Source organism: Gossypium raimondii, chromosome 7 (genome assembly GCF_025698545.1).
Source record: "Gossypium raimondii isolate GPD5lz chromosome 7, ASM2569854v1, whole genome shotgun sequence".
NCBI lineage: Eukaryota > Viridiplantae > Streptophyta > Magnoliopsida > Malvales > Malvaceae > Gossypium > Gossypium raimondii.
This window is the reverse complement of record NC_068571.1, coordinates 8,961,759-8,979,005: the sequence shown is the minus strand read 5'-3', so window position 1 is coordinate 8,979,005 and position 17,247 is coordinate 8,961,759. Positions and strand designations below refer to the sequence as shown.

General features: G+C 34.7%; 2 protein-coding genes across 2 annotated transcripts; one reads left to right on the top strand and one right to left on the bottom strand.

The window, feature by feature from the left end:
* Positions 1-2,898: 2,898 nt before the first annotated feature.
* Positions 2,899-6,633, top strand: LOC128042481 (uncharacterized). Its single transcript, XM_052633828.1, has 9 exons — positions 2,899-3,015; positions 3,525-3,596; positions 4,138-4,227; positions 4,370-4,412; positions 4,486-4,592; positions 4,752-4,847; positions 5,975-6,174; positions 6,241-6,310; positions 6,406-6,633. The coding sequence occupies exons 1-9, from the start codon at positions 2,899-2,901 to the stop codon at positions 6,532-6,534; spliced, it is 924 nt and encodes a 307-aa protein (XP_052489788.1). The 3' UTR covers positions 6,535-6,633.
* Positions 6,634-12,092: 5,459 nt separating this feature from the next.
* On the bottom strand, positions 12,093-13,013 carry LOC128042480 (uncharacterized). Its single transcript, XM_052633827.1, has 2 exons — positions 12,850-13,013; positions 12,093-12,768 (listed from the first exon to the last, which is right to left on the bottom strand). The coding sequence occupies exons 1-2, from the start codon at positions 13,011-13,013 to the stop codon at positions 12,093-12,095; spliced, it is 840 nt and encodes a 279-aa protein (XP_052489787.1).
* Between the last annotated feature and the right edge of the window lie 4,234 nt (positions 13,014-17,247).

Sequence of the window (17,247 nt, the reverse complement as noted above, 5' to 3'; positions counted from 1 at the left end):
TATCCGGATAGTCTCGTGCCACTCATGGCCGCTAGTCAAATGATCCCGGGTGTCCGTAAGGTTATCCCTAGCGCCACTCATGGCCGCTAGTTAGGTTAGAGCCCAAAGGTTGAGCGCAAACAAAGCATCAAACATATAATCATAAATACACAACCATGAAATTCAAGTCTCATACTCGTTTCAACTTACTTATCATTCTGGCTAAAATATTAACTAATGAAATATTGCAGTCTAATGCCTTGACATTTTGACCTTTGCTCATTAAAAAAATAATAAATCTTAATATATAACTCTAAATCGAGCACCGTTTATTTTAAACAAAACTAGACTTTTGTACGGTTATAGAGATATAATGCTTACTTCCTATTTTATCTTGTGAATTTTTGGTGATTTTTCAAAGTCACTACATTTGTTTTATAAGAAATCTGCTGCCAAATTTTTATGACCTTTCAACACTAAAAACTTTATATATTTTAAAATAAAAATCGAAGTCGATCTCCATCTATTCTAAATGGAACTAAACTGACTCATGGTTACAACAATGTACATATAACTTCCTAATTATTTTTACGAAATTTATGGTGAATTTTCAAACTTACTGCTCATGTAATAAATTGTTTCTAGTAGATTTCACAACTAAGTTTTTAGCTTTATTTAATCATCCAAACATGATTTCCACCCAAAGACATACAACATACATACACATATTTATGACTTATCAAGAAGCATAAGGGAGTTAGAGGGTACCATCTTGATGGTAGAACACCAACAAAGCTTCTTGTCTAGCTCTCCACCACTTTGCCTTTACCCTTTATCTTTAGAAGATTCACCACTCTCTTTAACTAATAACCATACATCACACAAGATTTCCCACATAAATAAGGGTCTATAAGATGCAAAAATACATGCTTTAAAAAAAAAAAAAAGAGAAGATGGGTAGAGACTTCCTCAAACTCAAACCCTCCCTCCACTTTCATCCTTGAAAAACATAGATTTTTCCATGGAACTTTAAAAAGTTAGATCAAGACCTTTACATTCTTTGAGATTTGGAGGATGAAAATGGTGAGAAAACTCACTCAAATCTCTCTCCCTCTACACGGTTTGCTAAGGAAAATAGATAGAAGAAATAAAAAAATGAAGAAATGTAGAAAGAAGTGTGTAGAAGCTAAGGAAATGAAGAAAAAGAAAGAAAAAAAATAATAGAGTGATTATAATATAGGGAAAATGGGGACAAATCAACTTTATCCCTCACCTCAATCTGTCCAACAATCTTTTTCCGATAATTGGGAGAAGATTTTTATTCAAAAATGGTAAAATTACCATATTAGTCATCCATCTTCGCTCCACTTCACACAAGCTTCCCAACATCCTCAATTTCTTATAAAAAGGTCCAAAATTCACTCAAACTAATTCCAACAAAACCCGATCCCTAAATAAATTTATCTATCGCTAACCTGGGTCAACGTCAAACGTTGACTCGAGAATTTGGGCCGTTACACCAAGTTTCAATATTTTTGTAACATATTTTCTACTCTCTCTCTCTCCCCTACTAGAGGAAATGGTTTCAGATGCGGCGACTCCATCCATAATCCAACCACTCCACCAAAAGTAAAGAAATCACTATGAAGTTAGTGACGTTTTTGCTTCAAATCACCACCAATAATTAGTGACTATTTTTTTGTGGCGAATTTTGTGTTGTTTTCAAAGACACTAGTATCCTGTTAGTGACATTCATAAGCTGCGTAGTATGCGAAAAAAATGCCACTAATATATCATCTTATTGTAGTGTCTATTCTAATTTATTTATTTGAGAAAAGATATATGAAATTAATTTTACAGAAAAATGCATTGGGTTATTAGTAAAATAAAATACTAAAAGCTTCAAATTGTTTGGTAGTAATAAATAAAAAAACAAATTTATAAGGACAATTTAGTAAAATGTGTTTAAATAATCTTCAATTTCATCAACTGAATATCAAAATTTTATATTCACCAAAGGAATTAAACAGAGCAATGTATCATATTGAGTCTTGTACCAAGTAATCTTTTATTACCAAATATATTTTAACATTAAACTAAAGTCTCTCCCAAAGTAATTATGAAAGTAAAATAGTAATTTTAAAAGTCAAATTCAATGAAGAAGAACCATTTATTAGTTTGAATGCGCTTAAGAGTGTCTTTAATAGGAGGAAAAGACACGTGTAATCTTGTTTGAACCCACGTCTTCTTAATTGTTGTAATAACAACAATGCCAATTAAGCTAATACTCACTCTGCAAAATATACGTGTATTTTTCGCTATAAATTTTGAGTTTATATCATGACATTTAAAGCAGTAGATAATAGGCCACTAAATTACTCGAGATTAAGAGAGTATAATTTAGAGATTTAACCTAATTTTTTATTATGTATATAGGTAATTTTGTAAATGTTCCGAGAGGCGAAGCGGGCGAGTTTACCTCAAAACCAAATCCAATCTAATCTCAAATATCTACTAAAATAAATCTAGCTCGATTCAATCCATTCGAAACCTAAATTGAAAAATAATTGGACCTTAACCAATCAAATCGAAACAAGTTGATTTCAAATTCCTCTTCATCCCTAGTTGAGCCTTTAAAATAAGACACTTATGGTTTGTTGTCATAATAGATTAATACATTTATCACCATTCGCATAACGAAAAGTTTGTGAATATGAGTTTGAGTGTGTGTTTAGAAAAAAAAAAACGCACGATACGCTCCCTGTATCATTTTTTGTTTGGTTATTTCCTTGTGCAGCTCATACTAATAAATGCAGTATCTGAAATTTTATTGCTAGAACAACAAGAAGATATCACCTGGAGTTTCAATATTTCTGTAACGTATTTTCTAGTCTCTTCTCTCATCCCTCGCCGGAGAAAATGGTTTCAGGTGCGGCTGCTCCAGTCACTTCCAACCCTTCCGCTAGAGTCATATATTTGATTCGAGGGCTTGCTTCTGAAGAAACCCGAGAGCAATCACTTGACGTTCTTTGTAAGGTATTAGACACCTTTACTTTCTGTTTTCTTCTTAACTATCTTTTTGGTTTCTGGCGAAAAGAAAATGATAAAATAACCCAAAAAACATAGAAAAATTTACAACGTGCACAAAAGATAATAATATACAAAATAAAAGGCTAATCAGTTTTGGATATTTATTTTCTTTTTGGATTAATAAAGGAACCATTTTAATATTTCAAGATATTAGCTGTGATATTTTTTTAATTTTTATAATCAATATATGTTTTTTATCAAAGAATAATTAAGAAAAATTCCATAGAAACTTTCTTTGAAATACTGAAAAGGGCGAAATTCTAAGTAAATTAAACCTTCGTTTAACTATGAGTAGGAGTAATAAAGATTTTACCAACCTAAATACATGTATGTATAGATGACTTGAGTTTGATATTCAAACATTGCTCTCTCTTTCATGATATATATATATTAATTTTCGAGTTCTAAATTCTAAGAAATGGCTGCTCATTTGTAATATTTTCTTCTCTCTACAGAATAGACTGACTTATGACAATTTGGCAGTGCTGTTATGGAAATCTTTTGGTACTATGAGTGTCCTTTTGCAGGCAGGTCTTGCTATTCCATTCTATGTTACTTCTAGAACATATTTGAGCATGGGTGGAGGTACAATTGAAGGAAGGAAAACATATTTACATCACATACTTGTAGATTTCATTTTCAATCTTTTAGGTATATAGGTTGGATTTGTTTTATTGAAAATGCTTTTTAAAAGGATAATTAAATATGTATGTTTAATGATATTATATAATAATATTAGATTTGATTCAAGTTAATTTTTATATAAAAATTCTTTTAGAGTATTTTTCTTCAAAGAATGACTTTGCATCTTTTAAAAGGATAAATCAATTTGCAAGATAAATAATTTATTTTCCGTTAATTTGGAGTCATTTTCTACTGCTCAAGCAGTTTTTCATGTAAAACAAAAAATGTAGAAAGTATTTTTCGTTTTTCATTCATCCCTAGTCATATTCTTCTAGCAGACCATGTTAGTCTCTAAAAAACCATAAACTTCAAAGCTTTGTTGATAGATACATTGGTCACACCAATTCTGTAGTAAATGGATTTATATAACTGTTCATTATTCAGATAATAACTTCAGCTTACCGTGCACTGTCATCCGACGGCCTTACTGAAAAAGCTCTAACACAAGTCTGCAATGCAATAGCCCTTTTCCAGGTCCACTCTTCTACTTTCATTTTTGTTTTTATATGTTAAGAATCTCAAAGATGAGCCTACCTTTGGTTTAAGACCAGTAAAGTTTATATTATGTTTCACTTGTATCAAAATCTTAATGACATCATTCTTTATATTTTTATAGTCTGTAGCTTCTCACCCTGATACAAGGATTCCATTTATCAGAGGTAACTTCACTTTTGAGTCATCAAATTCAATTATTGTTGGCTGCTCTAATTGAAATAAATATTTCTTTTGTAGCTACAATGCCAGTGTATCTGTATCCCTTCTTGAACACCATGAGCAATGAAAGGAGCTACGAATGTCTAAGGATTACCAGCTTAGGTGTGATCGGGTCCCTAGCAAAGGTAGCTTCACCTAACACCTTCTGTTCTTTTTTCTCGTGTCAACTTAACGCAGAATACATACATACATACATAGAGGTCATGATGGAGTCGAATTAAATGTTTTTTTTCCCCAGTTAATATGATTTGTACTAATGTTGATGGAGTTTTGGAGCTGTGCAGGTAGAGGATGCAGAAGTGATAGATTACCTGCTTTCAACTCAAATATTTCCCAGTTGCCTACGCTGCATGGAGGTTGGCAAAACATTGTCAAGAACAGTGAGTCACTGCACTTTCTTCTAATATACAAACCTATTACTGTTGCTTCACTTATTTCTTCACTCTTTTTTTTTTCTTCTTTTTAGGTTCATACTCATGTCATCTAATGTTAACAACAATGGATATGAACTAAAGCCATGACTAGTAACTTGAGGTTATACTTAAAAGAAAGACATTATTTGATTGGAAAGTTACAATTTTGACATTACTTTCAGGCCGCTTGCTGATAAATTTTGGGTTAATATTTCATACCTTATTTGATTTCAATATTTAATTTGATACCTTGGTTTCAATATTTAATTTAGTACTTGACTTCTTTCAAATTGATACTTGAGTTTTCTTTGTCTCATATAAATACTTATGTTTGACTTCAATGTTCAATTTGGGACCTAAAATTTTTTTTTACTACAGCACAATGTGAAATATTTATTGGGTCACATGATGTTTAGTTTGGATACCAAATTGATCGAAGCGAAACTTAAGTACCAAAATAAATATTAAAATCAAATATAGGTATTTGTACGAGACAAAGAAAAACTTGAATATAAAAAAAAAACCCAGCTATCAAAATGGAACATTAAAATCATATATAAGTACCAAATGATATATTAACCTTAATTTTTTTGCCTTAAAAAAAACTATTATTGGGAAAAATTGTACACAACTATTTACTTGGATTCTGGGGTTAGGGAAAAAAAAGTCCAGGGTAACTTAGGGTGGATTTGGATGGGCGGTGCGTTTACCTGCGGTTAGTGTAAAAATAGCGGTGGCTGTGAGATTAGATACTGTAGCGATACTGTAGCGTGAGACAGAAAGTAAGCTAGACGCACCCCACCCAATCGCCCATCCAAACCCACCCTTACTTAGACACTGTGTATTATTCCACATTTTCAGTGTAGAAATAAGAGCAATGAAATCTTAAGAAGTCCATGAAAATGAAACTAAGGAAAAAAGTAAACATCTTTGGGAATAAACCAATGAGCTTATAAGACATATTGTAATTTTCAGCATCATAATTGTATCATCTATGGCGTTACCATATCTTACACATGCAAGCTTCGTAGTTATATTCTTGATGCTAATATGTTTAACATTATCAACTGCTAATATATTAATGGATGGTACAGGTGTCCACATTTATAATTTACAGAATCTTACTAAGTGAGAAAGGGCTCAAGTACTGTTTCGTTCTTGCTGAACGATATCTCTCAGTATCCCAATGTTTGGGGAAATTGGTTGAAAACCTTAGTGAAGATGATGCAGAAAATTTGCCTTGCCTCCTCAGAAATATCATCGGATGTTACCTCAGGCTCTCCGAAAACGAAAGGTTAGCTAAAAACACACGTTTTTATCTTACGAGTTCATTCTTTAATGGATGAAACTCCCTATTTAGGACAAGGCCACAATTGTCGAGCTACGTTCCATGGAAGTTGTTAGATGGCAAATATGCTAACATCGTTCGGGTAAGCTTCAAAACTTCATTTCGTACATATGAACACATGCGAATTAGAATAGCTAAACCCTACACCCTATACATGATATTCAATTCCTTTTGCAGAGTGATCCAAAGGCTCTTGCTAACCTACGACAATTGGTTTGCAATTTAAGGACCAGCAAGAGTTGTGCAACCCACTGTACCGACGAGCCACCGACTAGCAGCAACTCACCCGGGCCGTCCATTCCATGATGTTTGCCTTATTCAGACTGGGCAAGGCAGTGACGGGAACATACAATAAACAATATCATAATTTCCCCACATTATCATGTGTATGACATGTTCTAATTGGACCCGAATTTTATTTCAAAGAAATTAATTTGTTGATATTGCTGCAGATTTTGCTAACAAGTTTGGCTTGCTTGCGCGTGCGTACACTCACAATATACATATATTAGTTATCTGTAAATTTTGAGTTTATATCACGAACTTTAAAAGTAGATATATGATGACTAATTTAATACGTGGAATTGAAATTTCATAAATATTTCAAGAGAGGAGTGGGCAGATTTATCCCAAATATTTCTTTAAAATTAACTCAACTTACCTCATCCATTTCGAATCTAATTTGAAAAAGAATTCAACACTAACCGATTGTATTGAAATATGTAGATTTTTTTATTTTTTTCATCACTAGTTAAACCTTTTAAAAAAAACTCTTATGGGCTTTGTTATCTTAACTAAGATCCTCTCTTAGGCTTCAATAATCAATTTGGTACTTAAAGTTTTTTTTGTCCTAATTTGGTACTTAAGTTTGATGTCAATGTTCACGTTGTACTTGAGTTTTTTAATTTGATACTTTAGCTTTTGTTTGGCCTATTTAAGAACTTGAGTTTAGCTTCAATGTTTAATTTGGCATTCGAGCTTTCTTTTTTTTTGTCCTAATTAAGTACCCTTGTTTTTTTTTTTTGCTGAGAATACGTATGTCAAACATTCATTAGGTTATTTGGTCTGGGTATCAAATTGAGCGTTGAAGGCAAACTCAAGTACCAAATTGAATATTGAAACCAAACTCAAGTACCAAAATAGTTTATTAACTAGTCCTAAATAATACATTTGTCACCATTTACAAAACGAAAAAACTCAAGAAAGAAAAATAAATTAAGAATATGAGTGAGTGTTTTGAAAAAAAGTTACGACTTTCTTGTTTTTATCATTTTTTGTTTGGTTATATCCTTGTACAGCTCATACTAGTAAATGCAGTATTAGAAACTTTATTACTAGAACAATAAGAAGAATATCACCTGGAGTTTCAATATTTCTGTAACATCTCTCTCTCATAAAGGAAATGGTTTCAGATACGATGACTCTATCCATAATTCGACCAGAGCCCGAAAGGTAAGAAATCACTACGAAGCTAGTGACTTTTTTGCTTCAAATCACCACCAATAATTAGAGACAATAAATTTTGGTGGCTAATTTTGTGGTGTTTTGACAAACACTAATTTCCTATTAGTGACATTTATAAGCAGCGTAGTATGAAAAAAAATGTAGAAAGTATTTTTCGTTTTTCATTCATCCCTAGTCATATTCTTCTACCAGACCATGTTAGTTTCTAAGAAAATCATAAACTTCAAAGCTTTGTTGATAGATACATTGGTCACACCAATTCTGTAGTAAATGGATTTATATAACTGTTCATTATTCAGATAATAACTTCAGCTTACCTTCCACTGTTATCCGACGGCCTTACTGAAAATGCTGTAACACAAGTCTGCAATGCTATAGCCCTTTTCCAGGTCCACTCTTCTACTTTCATTTTTCTTTCATTTTTGTTTTTATATGTTAAGAATCTCAAAGGTGAGCCTTTGTTTTAAGATCAGTAAAGTTTGAATTTGAAGATTATATTAAATTTCACTTGTATGAAAATCTTAATGACATAATTCTTTGTATTTTTATAGTCTGTAGCTTCTCACCCTAATACAAGGATTCCATTTATCAGAGGTAACTTCACTTTTGAGTCGTCAAATTCAATTATTGTTGGCTGCTCTAATTGAAATAAATATTTCTTTTGTAGCTACAATGCCAGTGTATCTTTATCCCTTCTTGAACACCATGAGCAATGAAAGGAGCTATGAATGTCTAAGGATTACCAGCTTAGGTGTGATCGGGTCCCTAGCAAAGGTAGCTTCACCTAACACCTTTTGTTCTTTTTTCTCGTTTCAACTTCTCGCAGAAATACATACATAGAGGTCATGATGGAGTTGAATTAAATGTTTTCTTTTTCCCAGTTAATATGATTTGTACTAATGTTGATGGAGTTTTGGAACTGTGTGTTGGATTATAACTCAGCAAAGCAAGTTTAAAAACAACTAAAATCAAATGTTGAGATGTTTGAAAGATTAAAAAAACAGAAGCAAAAACAAGAGAAAGTTGAATGAGCAAAGTGATTTTCTCATTACCCGAATAAGTGCATGGTTACATACATAAATAGATCAAAAATACATAGAAAGAAAACAAAACTTGCTTGTGCAAGTGTCTAAGGTTTACATCAACTTAATGATAACCTAAGAAAGCTACAAAATCAGCTAAGCACACAATTAATCTTAGCTGACCAAAGCATAAAATGATTACAACATTAACTATCAAAAGTCAACAAAATAAAACATGCTGCTGTCGAATTGCACAATGGACACTAGCATGCATCGGCTGGATTTTTGGTTTTCTTCATGCAACGTGCAATTTGCATGGTTTCTTGCATGCAGCTGCTGTTGTTGCCACCTTTGAACACTCCTCCTTGGCTACAAAGCAGCAAACCCCGATCTTATCCTTCAAATACTCAAATCTTGAAGTAGCCAATGGTTTGGTCAACAATCAGCAAGTTGATCTCTCGAGCAGCAGTGAACCAAGTTTACCTCTTTAGACATTTCAGCTTCTCGCACAAAATGATATTTAATTTTAAAATGCTTGGTCTTACCATGAAAAACTGGATTTTTGGCAATGGCAACAGCAGATTGATTGTCAACCTTAATCAGTGTGGCCTCCTTTTGATCAACATTCAAATCGCATAACATTTTCCTAAGCCAAATGGCTTGATTTACAGCAGAGGCAACAACAATGTATTCTGCCTCAGCAGTAGACTGAGCCACTGTTTGTTGCTTCTTCGAGCTCTAGCAAAAAACACTTGAACCAAGGGTGAAGAAGTAGCCTGATGTGCTCTTCATGTCATCAGATGAACCAGCCCAATCACTGTCTGAATATCCCACTAGTTTTAACTCCTCAGCTCTTTCAAACTTCACTCCACAATTTAGAGTCCCTTTAACATACCTTAGGACCCTTTTTGCTGCTTTAAAATGTGCAGCTGTGCAGCAATGCATGAATCTTGATAGAAGACCAACAACATGCATGATGTCTGGCCTAGTTGCAGTCAAGTAGAGTAGGCAACCAACCAGGCTTCTGTAATTCTTTTCATCCACTCGATCTTCAACACCTAGGCTAGTGAGTTTTTCTCCCAATGCCATAGGAGTGCTAGCAGGCTTGCAGTTTGGCATGCAAAACTTGCTCAAAACCTTCGATGCAAATGCCTTCTGGCTTATGAAGATGCCTTGCTTGTTCTGGTTCACTTCCCTGCCAAGGAAGTATGTCATCAAGCCAAGATCAGTCATCCCGAACACACTTTGCATTTACTTCTTAAAGGTCTCAATTTGCTCCCTTTTGTAACCAGTGACCAACAGATCATCAACATACAATGAAACAATCAGCAAAGTCTCACTTCCCTCATTCTTAACATAGAGAGTAGGCTCACTAGTGCTCTTTGTGAACCCGAGCTTTGTCAGGTAGGCATCTATTCGATCATACCAGGCCCTTGGAGCCTGTTTAAGTCCATACAGAGCCTTCTTGAGCTTGTAGACCTTTTGTTCTTCTCCTTGAACTTCAAAGCCTTCAAGTTGCTCTATGAAGATTTCCTCCATGAGAAATCCATTTAAGACGGCTGATTTGACATCCAGTTGATGCACCTGCCATTGTTTCTGAGCTGCTAAGGCAAACAACATCCTTATAGTGTCCAGCCTTGCAACAGGAGCAAAAGTTTCAAAGAAATCGACTCCCTGCTGTTGACTATACCCTTTCACAACTAATCTGGCCTTGTGTCTGTTCAGAGATCCATCTGCATTGTTTTTGATCCTGAACACCCATTTAACTCCAATGATCTTCCTGTTTTCTGGCCTATCAACCAGCTCCCAGGTTTCATTCTTTTGGATCATCCTTAGTTCAGCTTCCATAGCCTCTTGCCAGCATTTCTCTTTCGAGGCTTCAGCATAGCAGGATGGCTCAACCATGGTCACAGTACATCTTTCATATATGTCTGCCAATATTCTGGTGCCTCTGACAGGCATATCATCAAAATCATCCACAGCTTCACTTTCAACTTCAGTATGCTGGAGATCAAGGTCCTGCAAGTCTTCTTCAGCCAAGCTTGCATTTGTCTCATTCCACTTCCAACAGCTTGCTTCATTAAACTTAACATCTCTGCTTACAATCACCTTCTTGGTTGATGGATCAAAGATCCTATAACCCTTCTTCACACTGCTGTAGCCTACAAACACACCTGGTACAGACTTTCTTTCCAGCTTGGTTCTTTTCTCTGCTGGCACCAGTGCATAGCATAAGCATCCAAACACTTTCAAATGTGACGCAATTGGCTTCTGCCCAAACCAGGCCTCAAAGGGTGTTTTACCCTTAACTGCTTTAGTTGGCAGTCTATTCAGCAAGTAAACAGATGTGTTTACTGCCTCAGCCCAGAAGTTGTTTGGCATTTTGGCCTCAAACAAAAGGCATCTGACCATATCGAGAACAGTCCTGTTTCTCCTCTCACAAACACCATTTTGCTGTGGTGTGTATACAGTGGTCAGTTGGTGTAGAATGCCTGCTTCATCACAGATTTTTTGAAACCTCTGAGATACATACTCAGCTCCATTGTCTGATCTTAGGCTCTTGAGCTTGCAGTTGGCTTGGTTTTCAGCCAAGGCTTTGAACTTACAGAAGAAGTCAGTAACATCTGACTTTTGTTTCAGGAAGCTTACCCAACAGAACCTGGTGTAGTCATTAATGAACAAGGAAAAATACCTGCAGCCAGTCAGTGAGCTGGTCTTCATAAGTCCACAGATGTCTGTATGAACCAACTGAAGTTTCTCCTGGGCTCTCCATGCCTTGTTGACTGGAAAGGGTAGTTTGGTTTGCTTACCAAGCTGACAGACTTCACATACTTCTTTCTTTGGCTCGAACTTGGCCATTTCTTCAACCAAATTCAGTTTTTGCATTTGCCCGAGTGAGTTGTAGTTCACATGCCCCATTCTTTTGTGCCACAAGCTTGCCTCATCAGTCTGAGCAGCATATGCTCTTGCTTGCAACTGATTTACATCCACATTGAAAATTCTATCTTGCATAGCTACTACTGCTAACACTTGATTAGTAGCATCTTTGACTGTACACATTTTGCCTTCAAACAGGAGAGAATAACCTTTCTCCAGTAGATGACCAACACTTAACAAATTTTGGTCAATGTCAGGTACATAAAGAACTTCAGAGATAGTTTTAATACCTGACTTGGTGCAAATCACAGCCTTGCCCTTGCCTCTGGCCTTAAAAAGCTCACCATTTCCAATTCTAACATTGGACTCAAATGAGGTGTCAAGCTCCTTGAACATGCTTTCATCTGAGGCCATATGATGAGTGCATCCACTATCGATCATCCAAATTTTGCTAACTTTGCTCGAGCTTGCAAAGCAGGAGGCCGTGAAGACATGTTCTTCCTATGCCTCGATGTCCTCAGCTACTTGAGCTTGATTCTGATGCTGTGATTGAGCCTTTGGTTTATTTTTACACACTTTTTCAATATGACCAAGCTGTTTGCAGCCTCTACACTGAATGTCAGTCCTGTACCAGAAATATTTCTCAAGGTGAGTTGTTCTTTTGCAATGAACACAGGGTGGAAATTTCTTCTTGGCAGCTTCCTTCTTCCCTATTTCTTTCTTTTCTGACCAAGGCTTCTTGCCTTTGTGATTCGAGCTCGAGCTTGAGTTCTCTCTGCTTCTAGCTTGAAAAGCACCTTCAGAATACTCCTCCATTCTGTTTGCTCTTCTTTGCTCTTGTGCATAGAGAGCATTTATCAGCTCTGTCAAGGGAATGGCAGATAAGTCCCTCGAGTCCTCCAGGGAAGAGATCTTTGATTCATACTTCTCTGGCAGGGTTGTTATGACTTTCTCCACTACTCTCTGATTACTAAAGTCATCCCCAAGCAGTCTTATGTTGTTGACAGTAGCCATAATTCTGTCAGCATACTGCTTGATGGTTTCTGAGTCTTTCATTCTCAGATTCTCAAAATCCCTTCTCAAGTTGATAAGTTGCTGCTGCCTAGTTTTGTCTGAACCTTGAAACTCTTCCTTGAGTTTGTCCCAGGCTTCCATTGGTGTGTCACAGGCCATTATCCTTGTGAAGATAACATCTAAAACTCCACTTTGAAGGCATGACATGGCCTTGTACTTCTTTGCACAGTCTTCATTATACTACCTTATCTGAGCTATCGTGGGATTAGCTCTCAAGGGTGGTGGCTCTATGTCATTTTGAACAACATTCCACAGATCATGTGCCTGTAGGTATGTTTTCATTTTAACAGCCCATATATTGTAGCTTTCACCAGCAAACACAGGTGGAGGAGGTGGTGAGAAGCTCATCTTCACGCAGCTTCCAAAACACTGAGCAACAAAGATAGCTCCTGCTTCTTTTCTTTCAAGCACGCAGCACACAACAAGATGCCCTCAAAGACAACAGGCTCTCCATACCATTTGTTGGATTATAACTCAGCAAAGCAAGTTTAAAAACAACTAAAATCAAATGTTGAGATGTTTGAAAGATTAAAAAAACAGAAGCAAAAACAAGAGAAAGTTGAATGAGCAAAGTGATTTTCTCATTACCCGAATAAGTGCATGGTTACATACATAAATAGATCAAAAATACATAGAAAGAAAACAAAACTTGCTTGTGCAAGTGTCTAAAGGTTTACATCAACTTAATGATAACCTAAAAGCTACAAAATCAGCTAAGCACACAATTAATCTTAGCTGACCAAAGCATAAAATGATTACAACATTAACTATCAAAAGTCAACAAAATAAAACATGCTGCTGTCGAATTGCACAATGGACACTAGCATGCATCGGCTGGATTTTTGGTTTTCTTCATGCAACGTGCACTTTGCATGGTTTCTTGCATGCAGCTGCTGTTGTTGCCACCTTTGAACACTGCGCAGGTAGAGGATGCAGAAGTGACAGAGTACCTGCTTTCAACTCAAATATTTCCCAGTTGCCTACGCTACATGGTGGTTGGCAAAACATTGTCAAGACCACCGAGTCACTGCACTTTCTTCTAATATACAAACCTATAACTGTTGTTTCACTTATTTCTTCACTCTTTTTTTTCTTCTTCTTTTTACGTTCATACTCATGTCATCTAATGTTAACAACAATGGATATGAACTAAAACCAACATGGCTAGCGACTTGAGGTTATACTTAAAGAAAGACATTATATGATTAGAAAGTTACAATTTTGACATATTTTGGGTTAATATTTCATTCCTATATTTTAATATTTAATTCGATATCTGAGTTTTCTTTTGCCCCAATTCGGTACTCGAGTTTGGTTTCAATATTTAATTTCGTAGCTGGCTTCTTTTAAATTGATACTTGAGTTTTTCTTTGTTTCATACAAGTACTTATGTTTGACTTCAATATTCAATTTGGTACCTAAAATTTTTGTGTTAGTTAAATACCTATGTTTTTTTACTAGAGCACATATGTCAAATATTTATTGGGCTACATGATGTTTAGTTTGGATACCGAATTGAACAAAAGCCAAACTTAGGTACCAAAATAAATATTAAAATCAAATATAGGCATTTGTATGAGACAAATAAAACTTGAGTATGAAAAAAATTCAGCTATCAAAATTGAACATTATAAAGTCAAATATAGTACCAAATGATATATTAACCTTAATTTTTTCTGCCTTAAAAAAATTATTAGGGGGAAAAATTGTAAACAACTATGTTGCTTGGATTCTAGGATTAGAGGAAAGAAAAATCCGGGGTAACTTACTTAGACCCCATGTGATGATGTGACTACCATGCATTATTCCACATTATGTGATGTTGTGACTACCATGCATTATTCCACATTTTCAGCGTAAAAATCAGATCAATGAAATCTTAAGAAGTCCATGAAAATGAAACTAATTTTCTGCACCGATGAGCTTTGGGAATAAACCAATGAGCTTATAAGACATATTGTAATTTTCAGCACCATAATTGTATCATCTATGGCGTTACTATATCTTAGACATGCAAGATTCTTAGTTATAGTCTTGATGCTAATATGGTTAACATTAACAGCTGCTAATACAATAATGGATGGTAGGTGTCCACATTTATAATTTACAGAATCTTACTAAGTGAGAAAGAGCTCAAGTACTGTTTCGTTCTTGCTGAACGATATCTCTCAGTATCCCAATGTTTGGGGAAATTGGTTGAAAACCTTAGTGAAGATGATGCAGAAAATGTGCCTCGCCCCCTCAAAAACATCATCGAGTCTTATCTCAGGCTATCTGAAAACGAAAGGTTAACTAAAAACACAGGTTTTAATCTTACCAGTTCATTCTTTAATGGATGAAACTCCATGTTTAGGACTAGGCCACAATTGTCGAGCTACGTTCCATGTAAGTTGTTTGATCGCAAAAATGCTAACATCAGTCAGGTAAGTTTCGGAATCATAAATTAAGATATGATATAAAATTTAAGAAATCATAAATTAGGATCTATTTGTCATGTCAAATTATCAAGAACAAAACAAGAATAAAACTAGATGCGGAAGCATACCTGGATCCATCGATTTCTTGAAATCTACAGGTCTTAGGGTTTTGATATTCCAAATTAGCACATAAGAAATATTGAGAAATTGACTCTCTGTTTTCTAAGATGGGATATTAGAAAAGTTACTTTGTGTGTAATTTGGAACCATAACCTAATATATATGCAACTTTGGCATATTAGGCTTAATTCCCAATTAGCCCATCATTAATTAGAAATGAATTAGAACTCAATTACTAGAGTATCTACACATATTTGACCCATACTTTATTTAATAATTAAAGCCCAATAAACCTTAACCAAATTAGATCACTTTTAATTTGAGCTAACCTATCATGACAATAAATAATAAGATGTAATTATCCTTATTATATATGTGATGTCCATATTTTCAACATCAAAACTTCATTTTGTGCATATGAACACCTGTAAATTAGAATGGTTAAACCCTAAACCCTATACATGATATTCAATTCCTTTTGCAGAGTGATCAAGAGGCCCTTGCCGACCTATGACAATTGGTTTGCAATTTAAAGACCAGCAAGAGTTGTACAACCCACCGTACCGATGAGCCACTGACTAGCAGCAACTCACCCTGGCCGTCCATTCCGTGATGGTTACCTTATTCAGTCGGGCCAAGGCAGTGACTGGGGAACATACAATATACAATATCATACTTTCCCCACATAATTATTTGTATTTATATTTAGGGAAATTGTTTAAATTCAAGATTAGCCCTCAAATTGTATGATATGTTCTAATTGAACATGTACATATTTTTGGCTAAAAAGCTATAGTTACTCTTGAGTAGAAATAATAATATGTTGTTTGGCATCCCGACCCGAGTTTTATTTCATTTATTGCTTCAAAAAAAATTAATTTGATAAATCAATTTGTTGATATTGCTGACTTTGCTAACAAATATTAGTTAGTTTATATCAAGACCTTCAAAATTAGGTAAAAGGCAGCTAGCGTATTCAAGACTGATCAGAGAGTATTAATAACCTAACTTAATACGTAGAATTGTAATTTCAAGAGCGGAATGGGTAGATTTACGCCAATATCGAATCTAACCCATTCCCAAATATTTTTTTTAAAATTAACTCACCTTATCCATTTCGAACCCAATTTGAAAAAGAATTCAACGCTAAACGATTGTATCGAAACATGTAGATTTTGAATATTTTTCATCACTAGTTAAACCTTTTAAAGAAAACTCTTATGGGTTTGTTACCCTAAATAGGGTTAATATACTACTTTGTGTCTTGGTTTGGCTTCAATATTTAATTTGGTACTTAAGTTTTTCGTTTCAATTTAGTATCTGAGTTTAACTTCAATGTTCACTTTGGTAGCTCAAATTTTTTTTTAATTTGACACTTTAGTTTTTCTTTGGCTCATTTAAGAACTTGAGTTTAGCTTCAATATTTAATTTAGCATCCGAGTTTTTATTTTTTTCCCAATTAAGTACTCCTGATTTTTATAACTAGAGTACATATGTCAAACATTCATTAGGTTATTTGGTTTCAGTATCAAATTGAGCATTGAAACCAAACTCAAATATGAAATTGAATATTGAAGTCAAACTCAAGTACCAAAATACTTTATTAACCAGTCCTAAATAATGCATTTGTCACCATTCACAAAACGAAAAAACTCAAGAAAGATAGAAAAATAAATTAAGAATATGAGTGTGTGTGTGTTTTGAAAAAAAACGTACGACTGTCTTGTTTTTATCATTTTCTGTTTGGTTATTTCCTTGTACAACTCATACTAGTAAATGCAGTATCAAAAACTTTATTATTAGAAAAATAAGAAGAATATCACCCCCCAAGTTTCAATATTTCTGTAACGTATTTTCTACTCTCTCTCTCCCCCTATCAAAGGAAATGGTTTCAGATGCGACAACTCCATCCATAATCCAACCACTCCACCAAAAGTAAAGAAATCACTACAAAGTTAGTGACGTGTTTGCTTCAAATCACCACCGATAATTAGCAACAATATTTTTTTGTGGTGAATTTTGCGGTGTTTTCAAAAACACTAGTA

Coding starts and splice junctions, on each gene's coding strand:
- LOC128042481 (XM_052633828.1), top strand. CDS start 2,899: ATGGTTTCAGGTGCGGCTGCTCCAGTCACTTCCAACCCTTCCGCTAGA. Junction 4,228..4,369: donor ATGCAATAGCCCTTTTCCAG/GTCCACTCTTCT, acceptor ATATTTTTATAG/TCTGTAGCTTCTCACCCTGA. Junction 4,848..5,974: donor GCAAAACATTGTCAAGAACA/GTGAGTCACTGC, acceptor TGGATGGTACAG/GTGTCCACATTTATAATTTA.
- LOC128042480 (XM_052633827.1), bottom strand. CDS start 13,013: ATGAGCTTCTCACCACCTCCTCCACCTGTGTTTGCTGGTGAAAGCTAC. Junction 12,769..12,849: donor CCCACGATAGCTCAGATAAG/GTAGTATAATGA, acceptor TATCTTCACAAG/GATAATGGCCTGTGACACAC.